This window comes from Grammomys surdaster, unplaced genomic scaffold (genome assembly GCF_004785775.1).
Source record: "Grammomys surdaster isolate TR1022 unplaced genomic scaffold, NIH_TR_1.0 1034, whole genome shotgun sequence".
Classification (NCBI taxonomy): Eukaryota; Metazoa; Chordata; class Mammalia; order Rodentia; family Muridae; genus Grammomys; species Grammomys surdaster.
Window position 1 is genome coordinate 2468 of NW_021605453.1, and position 11410 is coordinate 13877.

General features: G+C 35.1%; 1 protein-coding gene across 2 annotated transcripts; it reads right to left on the reverse strand.

Annotated features, from left to right (window-relative positions):
- Window positions 1-1939: 1939 nt before the first annotated feature.
- Window positions 1940-11404, reverse strand: LOC114634607 (rho GTPase-activating protein 20-like). 2 transcript variants are annotated; one of them, XM_028783184.1, is made up of 5 exons: window positions 10484-11404; window positions 7232-7412; window positions 4971-5120; window positions 3233-3274; window positions 1940-2081 (listed from the first exon to the last, which is right to left on the reverse strand). In XM_028783184.1, the coding sequence occupies exons 2-5, from the start codon at window positions 7348-7350 to the stop codon at window positions 1955-1957; spliced, it is 438 nt and encodes a 145-aa protein (XP_028639017.1). In that variant the 5' UTR covers window positions 7351-7412; window positions 10484-11404; the 3' UTR covers window positions 1940-1954. The 2 variants fall into 2 exon arrangements, with proteins under 2 accessions (XP_028639017.1, XP_028639018.1); XM_028783185.1 differs by lacking the exon at window positions 10484-11404 and adding an exon at window positions 8980-9184.
- Between the last annotated feature and the right edge of the window lie 6 nt (window positions 11405-11410).

An 11410-nucleotide genomic window follows, 5' to 3' on the forward strand; every position in this document is an offset into this window, starting at 1 on the left:
GGTACTGGACAAGGGAAAAGGACTGATGCCCTGAGGGCCAACAGAAAGAATGGAAACAGTCAACCTAAGGAGGTAGGAAGTTCGGGGATCCTCCAAAATGCACCAGAGACCTGGAAGGTGAGAAACTCTCAGGACCCTAAGGAAGGGACCTTAGATAAAATGCCCAACAGTAGGCAGAGGGAACTTAGAGAGCCCACCTCCAGCAAGAAGACAGGGCATCAAGAGAGGGAAGGGGCTGTCATCCCACGATCAAAACTCTGACCCATATTTGTTCCTGTCTGAAAGAACTGCAGGGATAGAAAGGGAAAGGAGTCTGAGGAAAAGAAGGCCTAGCAACAGGCCCAAAGTAGGATCCAGCTCAAAGGGAGGTCCCAAAGCCTGACACTATTACTGAGGGTATGGAATACTCACAAAAATGGACCTAGCATGAACACACTCCGAATGACCAAACAAGCAGCTGAAAGAGCCAGATGCAGATATTTACACCCAACCAATGGACAGAAGCTGCTGACCCCTGAGGTTGAATTAGGGAAAGGCTGGAAGAAGCTGAGGAGGAGGGCAACCCTGTAGGAGGACCAGCAATCTTAAATTATCTGAATCCCGAGATCTCACAAACACTGTACCACCAACCATGCAGCATATACTAGCTAATAAGAGGACAGGAACACATATACAGCAGAGGACTGCTGGGAATGGGTGCAGTCAGAGAAGTTGCACCCAACCCTCAAGAGACTAGAGACCCCAGGGAGTTTGGAGGTCTGGCTGCGTGTGGGCGTGTGTGGTGGAGACATCTTCATGGAGACAGGGGATGGGGAGGAGGTATGGGATGGGGAAGAGTTGGAGGGTGGATGAGAGGAATAAAATCTGGAATTTTAAATGTAAATCAATGACAAAAAAGAAAAGAAAGTAGGAAGATCAAATTGTGTGGTGATCATTATACACATCTCGGTAAATTTAGTGCAATTTCAAAAGTGACATGTTCGAATATTGACTATAGGTACATATTACACCCATTACCATTCATAAAAGACAATTTACAGATGGTGATCCTCTGAGCTACATTCTGTTCTGCTTTACAGTAGGAATGGTCTTCAATGCTCTGCATGTTGTACAACAGCTAAATTTCTGATCTGCACTAAAGCCAATAGTGAAAATGGAACAATAATATAAGTATTAGAAAAACAGACAAGTATTTAATAGCTGTGTGTGTAACTCAATGATAAAACTACTATGTAGTATGTGTGATGTCATGAGATATTTTAAGCTCTGTACACACATATGAACACACACACACACACACACACACACCAATGGTAAGTCAATGAAAATATTTCTAAACAGAAGTTACAAGAAAAGATATCCCTGTGCCTAGAACATTCAAATAAAGAAGAGCATCAAGAGCCATGATTAGGTGCTGGGCCTTCCAAAGCAGGTGTCAGGATGCAGAGTAAGACACATACTGAGAGAGCAGAGGACAGAGGTATAGAGATAAAAAGTTATGATACATGTGGATGAGGAGAGGAAACAAATTCTTGCTAATATTTTGCTTTCCTTAAGATTATTTATGATTATCTTATATAATTATTTTTGATTAAACAGAAATATTTTAAAATAAATGATATTTGGATAACACATAAGTTAGTATATAAGAAATAAGAACTCAGAGGATAAAGCAGCTTAATTCTAATAATAATACTTGGCTTGGAAATGTATGCTGTTGCAAATACCTGACTTAATTTTTAGTCATTTAAGAAAAAATATTGCTTCTTTTTTCTTGCTTTAGCATATGGATCAACCTTGCTTCATATTTCTTTCTCCATATCACATATAAAAGACACATGTGTGCATGCCATACACCTATAGCTGTTCCATATATGTAAATTCTTACTATCTCTCCCCTCCACCCTCTTCTTATGTTTCCATCTTCCATTATTCTACAAATTGCCTCTCTCTGCTAGTCATGAACTGAACTATCAGTTTTGAATTTATATTCACGTACACTGTCACAGGTTGGGACATTCTCGGTGAATATCTGCAGTGAGAAAGTTTTCTTGATACCCTTCTTGGCTTTATGAATGGATCTGATCAAATACAATAAAAACACAAAACATAGTAAAATTAATTTGCTAGTAGCTTCTTTTAAGCTAGTCACTGTTAATATTTTATAAGTACCATCTTAGTGTTAAATACAAGACAATCAGTTTATCAATATGCATTATTGGATTAAGGAATATTTAAAAATGTTTCAGAACCCAAGCCACAGTCAGGTAATAGCACATTGATCTAGGAAGCACAGCCTGTCCTCAGAGCTTTTTGTTTGCAAGGTTGTTGTCAACTGACTACATCTGATTGAACTACAATCCAGAAATGGAAGGCACACCTGTAATCCAAATCTTGAGGCTGGAAGACACAGGCTTTTGACTTGGATATTGACATGGAGATCCTGAGGCATAGGTGCCCTGAATTGCTTAGGCCCCAGCAAGGTAGAATTGGCACACCCACCAATGGGATTAATATCCCAAGAGACTGAGGGAAGTGGATCTCTGAGTGCAAGGTCTGCCTGGGACAAAGCAAGGTCCCGGCAGTACACACCTTCTGATGGAGGTCTACATAAGGACACTGACAGAAGGCAGACTCACTCTTCTTTGCCTGCTTGAAGTTACTGCCAGAACATCTGTTGATAGCTACTTCTTCGGGATTCCAGTTTATACAGAAGATCAGGTGAAACAAACTAGCCTCATGGACTGAACAACTGCTAGAGTTTTTGATTTCCCATTCATAACTGCCCAATGTTGGCTTAGTTGGACTACAGAATGTAAGTCATTACAGTAAATTCCCTTAATACATAGAGACAGTCCATAAGTTCCATGGCACTAGAGAAAGTTTAGTGACTAGTACACAAGGAAAAGGCAAAACTCTGCTTGACCTCAAAGCAGAGAGTAGCAGATGGTTTGGATGGACATGGTAGAGTAACATCTACAGAGTGGAATTTAAAGTAAGACTGAAGAGTACTATTTACTCCAATATAAAGAGGAAACAATGAATACAGAACTTCCTCAAAATTAAATGAAATATGTGATAGACAGAAAAAACCAAAGCAGTATCCAGTGATCATCTAACCAACAACATATTTGGAGTCAGTCTACCAAATATAATTTTAAGAAAGAAATAAAGCACAAACTGCAATTCCCATATCAGTTACAGAGTTAAAGTATAATCACAAGTAAAATACCTTTTCAGAAAATAGTACCACTGATCTTTCTGTTCTTTCGAACTGTAATGTTAAAAGTGAAAAACAGGATTAGAGACTTGAGAATGATACAACTTTTAAGCTTATTGCACATAAAAATCATTATAAACCCAAGGCCACAATGAGGGAGCATGGGTAGATTGTATTCCCCACATGACAGCCCTTCTGGAAGACATGTTTCATGGAACACTTGTATGACAGGAAGTTGAATAGAGTGTGGAAGCTAGTTGGGAATGTAAAGACTTGACTATGTTCCAAAAGCTGTGTGACTATCCCTGGGCCAGCAATTACTTCTAGCTTCAATTTCATATATATAAAAGGATAGTTAGTTGTCAGGCATAGGTAGGAAAGGAGGTCCTTGGTTCTGTGAAGGCTGGATGCCCGAGTGCGGGGGAATTTGAGGGCAGGGAGGTGGGAGTGGGTGGGTGGGTTGGCGCACATCCTCATAGAAGCAGGAAAAGGGGAGGATGGGATAAGGGTTTTCTGGGTGGGGGGAAATGGAGAAAGAGGATAACATATAAAATGTAAAAAACAATCCAATAAAAAATTAATTAAAAAAAATAAAGGTGTATACCAACAAAAAGAAAGGAAGAAAGAAAAAAAAAGTGTCCTCTCATCATGAGGCCATGTTCACATAGAATAATGTACCATTATTCACACTAAAACATAGTTATATGACCTTTGGTTAGAACACACTTAACCCAGGGAGAACATCTATTAAGAAAATAAATATTGTTTATTTCCTTGTGGGAATTACAGAATTAGCATACAAGACAGGAGATCCTAGAAACTAGTGTTTCATCTGTGTGTCATCCCATTAACTCTCCTGAATACAAATTAATAAGCCCACCACTATTCCACTTTAGCATGTAATACTCAAAATTAAAATGGATTAAAGATGAACTCACAATGCTAACATTTTATAACTGCAAATTCTATGTTGAATCAGTTAGAACTCATTAATATTTGACACATTCACAGTGTCTTATAGTCATCAACATTATCTTGTTGTTCAATGTTTTTCTTGTCCAAACAGCAACCCTTACCCAATGCACTTTTACTCTTCCCTATGCTCACAACTCTATGTCAGGTATAGTTTTTCCATCTGTAAATTATGTATACCTTGTTTCTTCTTCCTGAAAATAATTACCCAGGCTTCAAAATCTTCCATTCACAGAATTTTCTTTTCACTTTAGCCATGGTTCAAACATGTCTAACTCAACCTGATTTCCTATGGAAGCATGGACTCATTCTTGCACAAAGACTGGCATATTCTTGTTTCTGCATTAACTGTTCACCCAGTCTATTCTCCAGGTGCAACCATTTTTATCAGAAGGGTGGATTATGCTTCTACCCCTCAACTTACACACACACACACACACATACATAACTTATTTAATGTCAGTAAAATAAAAAGTGATATTATCACAGGAAAACTTATTGGTACTTGGTGATATTTAAGGGTTGGTTCTGATGCTGTGATCAGGAATCTCTGCATGTGAACACTGAAGGTGATGTTTCCCAATTGGGAAACACACTAGAACCATCATATAAGGGAAAATTTTGAGTTGGCAACCTGTATACAATCAGGCTTAAATGGATTTGTATTTTGCAAACATTCTGGTTAATTTGGTTTAAACTGTGAATTATGAAGCATTAATTGGCCTTCAATTGATAAAGCTATCCTATAGTGAATACAGGTCCAAACTGTAGGTCTTACCGAAAGGTGGCAAAAAAATTTTCAACGCAACATGAGAGGAAAAGGGTCCTGGAACTACAGTTTTCCTTTCTCCTGAAAAGGACTACATCATTCACAACCCACAGGTTGTTCAGTGGGAAGATGTATTTTATCTTAAACTTTTTCTTTTTCCTAGAAAGAGAATCAAGTATCTCTGTTAGTTTCATTTGCATTGTAGTTGTAATTGCTTGTAGAAATACCCAGTTCTTCCTGTCCCAGAGCAGAAGAGGACTCCTCCATTTTATCACTCAGACACAGTTCAAACCATGGTAGATGGAATTCAACAAATCATGTGTTGAAGAAGTTACTGGAGGATACAAGCTTCTCAATGCACACAAATTGACATAGCCTGATTGTTTCTGATTGGAGAATGTGAATGACTATACTATAAATATGTGTGTGTATTTATATACATATTAATATATATGTATATATGTCAATATTAGAAAGCCATGTGTTTCAAGGTTTCTTCCCTTAATTTTGTCAATTTGTAAGCATTTTGCTTTATTTCCTTAAAATTCATACCAAAAAAAGTTAGTTAAAAATTTTGTATTTTAATTAATTCGATTTAATCATTGTTCCAAAATAAATAATGTGGAAATGTTGTATGACTGAATCAAATTCACTTTCCATTGTCCTTCTCTGTATACTAGGAAGTCACATCTGCTCACTACAATGGCTTCTTTAGTAAATATACAATGCACATCCCATACAAGTATACAAAAGGATGATTAATTATCCCAATATTTTAAACAAATTATTAGAATTATGTTTTCCAATCAAGCATTCTGATCTTACCAAATTGTTTGTAAGAAATAATAATCTTATAAGCATAACTTTTGTATTTTCATCATATCTTTTATGTGGAGTTTGTCTTTTGAGAAATTCACATAAAGGGTTCTCATTATTTTTTTGTTGCTCTCTATTTTCTCTTTTTTCTTTTGACAGAATCCTTCCAAGACTCATGACTGTTCTATGTTTTTATGATAGACTGCATGTTACCTCTGTTTGTCTGTGTGTGTGTGTGTGTGTGTGTGTGTGTGTGTTATTGGGTATGTAACTCTGTGTTGGACACTTAAGCTAATATTTTGATTCAAAACTGAAGATACTGACTCTGCCTCTCTCATATTCAGGAGAAAACATGACACAAAACTAAACACTGATCCAAAAATTGCTAATCCAAAAATTGCATATATAAGCCTATCTAAACTTCAAATGTGTGATGTTTTGAAACATCATACTACAGTGAATGATTTTCCACACTATGTAATATAACACGGAATGGTCAAAATTAAAGCATGTTATATAATATTTACTAAAGAATGTGTACATACACACTTATACACAATCATACAAACACATATATCAATCATATGAAACATTCATACTTACATTTTCTTTCCACCACAAGACATGTGTTTGTACATATACATATAATATACATATATGTGTATATATGAATCATAATTCAGAAGAAATGCCTAAACCTAAAACCTCTAATTTCAATAGGCCTAATAAGAGATAATCTTCCTTGAAAATGGTAATAATGACAATCATCTCCTATGAGACTAATAATGCTCTTTCCATAATGTGAATGACACTCTCAAAATAGTTTTCCCTATTATCACTACACAGCAGAAGTGGAAAAAATAGACGGCCTTTCAAGAAAAACAGTCATTCTAGTTTCCTTTACTCTCAAAAATCAAAGTGAATTTCACTTAAAAGGTACTTAAAAGGTACACGTAAAAGGTACACTATCAGTATATATAAGTTTTTAATTCAAATGAGTCGATTACTATCTTTCTTAAAAATGTATTTCCATCTGTAGACTGAAGGTGAGTTGAGTAGAAATGACAAGAAGGATGGACAGATTGAAAGGCTGCCAGGCCATTCACTTCATTTGAGCCTGCATCAGTCAGAAACTACCATTTTCTATGCTGGGAGATTACAGTGACTGATCAGGGTTGACAGCCAAACTTACCACATTGGTAACAGGAGAGCACCTTAAATAATTCTTTTTTTAAAATTGTGTCTAAAACTTTTGTTAAAACAAATTGACAAACATGTAGGGGAGTGTCCACCAAACCTAAACCATGGTAGAGGAAAGAGAAATTGTAATCATGAAGAAATGAATTATAATCTTTTTAAAAAAAGAAGTAAAAGGACATAGGTTATTTTTGTACAAAAAGGCCTAATTAAAGTATAGTTTCTCATAGTAAGGAATACATGTTGCATATACTCACAGGTTACTAGACACAACCAAAACATCATTAAATAAGGATAGATATCTTTTCTTCCTTTTGTTGTAGCTCGTGATTTCCACCGGTCCTTGGCACAGCAAGGTTCGCTGAATTCCTTTCATGTTTTCCTTAATAAGTTGTTTCCATAGAAAAAAAGCAAGATTCTCCTGGTAGAGGTCTCCACCTAACAGAACAAGATTCAGTGGATAAGTGTTCATAATAAATTTTAAAGAGTTCATGATATTAAAACACAGTAAATAAAGTTGAGAATAAAGATCTGAGGAATATTATAGCAACACTTATGATAACAGTTAACATATGGTATGAAATTCAAAAATGAATAAAAATGAGATACTAAAATAGAATTGTAACTTGTAACATAAATGGTATGCTAATGGAAAGGATAGTGAGAAATTAAAATATTAACCATAGTGAAAATTTTTAGACTGCTTTTTATACATGTGTCCTTTCCTATATTGGTCTATATGTCAGTTTCCCTCAGAAATTTCTTTTTAAAGTGATTGTCCCTTCTCCAAACTGTTTTGAATGGTGAAAACTTAGAAATGAATAGCTGGTGTATACTGTCTTCTGAAGGTGTAATTTTATTAATTTAAACAACTCAAGCCAAAGACTTCTGCTTTCGCAATCCTCATGTTCAGGTGAGCTATCAAAACCATTATAATAAACTAGATCTCTGTCAAATCAGAAAAACAAACAAAGAAACAATCAAAAAACGCTACAGCTTTCAAAAAATATTTGTGAAGTTGGTCTGGTCCAGAATAACAGTCATTTCCCTTGCCTCTTGCCTGTGGCTCCTATAAGGATATCAACATGGATTCTGGGCAGTAAAAATACTTGTACTTTTGAAGTCTCCACCTAGATTTCTGTACCTCTCCAAACCTCTCCATTTCCTGTGCTTTGCTAACTATACAGTCCCCTTCTCCATCTTTATGAATGCAAAGTTTCTCCTACTCAAGTTATCCCCATTTTTCTTTCCTGATATTCTTCCTTCTCTATTACCCTTCCTTGGCCATGGCAAATCTGTTTCTTTTTTCTCTCTACTCAGATCTCTTCCACCTGCCTCTGAACATGTTTCTTCTCTTATCCCTAATAAAATTCCTCCCTGTAATTCTTGAATAACAAATCTTCTGGTGGTTTCTTTAATGTGACCTCCACAAACAAATGGTATATTTATAATATACATTTTCTTTAAGGGAATAAAATTCTGACAGAAACATGTTACATCTTTCAACAAATATGTACAGAGGCACCATATCTTTTCATTCGAAAGCATTTAGGTTTCCTGTAAATCAAAATGTCAAAGAGATACACCTGCCAACAGTTGTCACCACACACTTCCAACAATAATGTAAAATATGACAAAAATAATACCAACTCAATTTCATGACAAGCAAAACTGAAAGCAAATGAACATGTTTGGAAAGTAGTTCCTGTCTATCTGAATTAATACTCAAATACTTAGGAAAGATTCCAAAGAACACAATATGTGTTAGAAACTATAACAATCTGAAGAGAACCTAAAAAGTCTGACTAATTTTTCTTTTAAATCTTTGTACTCATGTGGTTAAAACAATTGTGTTACATATAAAATAATCATCAATCATAACTTAGGAAGATTCTTTTTTTTTTAAGATTTACAGGATCCTTTCCCTGTATGCCCAAAGCATACCTCTCCTCACAGAATAATTTTTCTACAGAAGATTTGTATTGAATATTCCTACAATGACTACCTTTTCAAGAAACCATTGCTGAGTTGAGAGTTAGCTCATATGATCTGTAGGAATGAAGAGAGAACATTACCTGATATGATTATCTATCATGAGAATCTAATTAGTTATAAAAATACCTTTTCCGGGCAGCCTGGAAGGGAATTTTTTATTGTTTTAGTCTTTCTTCCTCTTTCACCGAAATAATTTTTTATTTGATATTTCATTTATTTATATTTCAAATGTCATTCTTTTCCCCATTCAACCTCCCCACTTAATCCCCTATCCAATCCCTCCTCCTCCTTTTTTGCTTTTATACCATTTAAATTACATGCAACTATTAAAGTCAGTTCTAGATTGAGGAACTAGCTATACAATAGATGCAAAGAGTCAAAGTATAAGCAAGACAACAAACCGAGATAGTTAAAAACAAGCAGGACAATAAACAGATGGACTTGAAATTTTATTTTGCCTTCCTACTCCTGAACACCAAACTGGTGACTGCCTTTGGTAGACAAACCACTGAAGTCTGAGGGCTCTGTAGTAGTTAAGCTGTAGGACAATTGTGATGTCAGTAGTCTAAGGCTCATGCCATCTGACAAAGTGACACATACGTTTCCTTTCCTTATACTTAGTGGCTTTAAAGGTGTTTTTTTTTTTTTAGCAATTGTTGAACTGTAAGTTTTTGTAAGGAACAACATATTTTCACAACCATGTATACCTATATGAAAGTTATATAGGTGAGGGACAGAATATAGAGACCGATGGATGACAGATCAATAGACAAATAGATTGATAGGTACTCTTTGGGTGGTTTCTTTACTGTACCCTGCTCATATAATTCAAATATTAAAACATATATTAAGTGAATATCATGCTGCCCAAAACATATGATATGTCTTTCAATGAATATGTAGAAAGACACCAGCTATTACCTAGAAAGCATTTAAGACCTATGAGATTCAAGGAGTCAGGAGGAACAGCAGCCAATGGTTATCATCACACACATCCTACAATAATGTAAAGATATTTTACAAAAATATTACCAACTCAGTTTCATGATATTCAAAATTAAAAATAAATGAACATGTTTCAAAAGTGATTCCTTTCTATCTGAATGAACATTAAAATATTGAAAACTTAAAAAAAAACACAATATATCTAGGGAAAAAATAAGAATTTCCTGAAAACTAGAGAGTTCATAGACTCTAGGTTGAAATCTGACCAGTTTACAACCAAAATTTGTGTTCATAGTGGGTAAAAACAATTAGTGTAGAAAAATAATCCAATTTCCTGTCCAAGATAGGTATTGTTTGAAGACTTATAGAAAAGTTTCTCCTGGAAGCTCAAAGCATACCTGACAACTTTGTTTCTTTAGAGTATTGGTACTGAATATTTCTAATGAGTAACTTGTTATGAAGGCACTGCTGAGTTAAAAGTTAGTACACATGATCTGAAGGAATCAAGACAGAACACTTCCTGATCCATTAGACTGTCATAAGAATCAAATTAGTTACTATATACATACCTTTACAGTGGAGCCTGCAATTGAGCACCAATCAAGGTCCTTGAAATTATCGCTTTCCTTCTAGGCACTAAATACCAAACCGAACACTGCAGTTGGTAAACCAACCACTGAAGTCTGAGGGATCTTTGGTGGTCAGGGTGGCAGGCCATTGTGATGTCAAGATTCCAAGGCTCATGCTATATCTGACAAAGTGACAAGTGCATGCATGTCCTTCAGTCTTTTGGTTTTAAAACCATATTCTTTTAACAATTGTTGAACCATAGGTATTTTTATTAAATAATAGATTTTCACAAAAATTTATCTGATATGATAGATAGATGATAGAGAGATGAAAGAGAGATAGAAGAGAGATAGCTCATAGATAGATAGTCATCAGTGATAATACCTGTTCACGAAAAAGAAAAACATTGTGAAATGCATATTCATTTCCAAATATTTTCAATACATAATTCTCTTTTATATATCAAAGGTATACATGAAAGGCAACATCATTAACACTGTGAACCTGAAAGAGCAACATGCAAATATCATAGGAGACTTTAAAAGTGAATGTGCTTTACTGAAGAGATTCAGAAAGCTTCATCCACAAGGAGGTCAGACAGTGTTGAAGATTTGTATATTATTTTTCCCACCACAATGATGCTTATTCAGAATCTCAGTTAAGTTTAAAACACACACTTTAAATGAATTCATTCTATCATCTACAACTTCACTATAAAAACCATTAAAATGAATATAAAATACAATTCTATTTTATTTTAGGGCTAGTATTTGAAGTTTGAGGTTTAAAAATTAGGTCTTGTTCTTCCTTTATTCAGATGACTCATTATATCTTCTTCCACCTTCCTTTTATTAAATATAGATTCTTTTTTCATATAACACATCCTCATAGATTTACCTCCCTCTAATCCTCTCAGCTCCTCTCTA

Coding starts and splice junctions, on each gene's coding strand:
- LOC114634607 (XM_028783184.1), bottom strand. CDS start 7,350: ATGAAAGGAATTCAGCGAACCTTGCTGTGCCAAGGACCGGTGGAAATC. Junction 5,121..7,231: donor TTGGTTGTGTCTAGTAACCT/GTGAGTATATGC, acceptor TTCTCTTTCTAG/GAAAAAGAAAAAGTTTAAGA. Junction 2,082..3,232: donor TGGTACTATTTTCTGAAAAG/GTATTTTACTTG, acceptor GTATTTGATCAG/ATCCATTCATAAAGCCAAGA.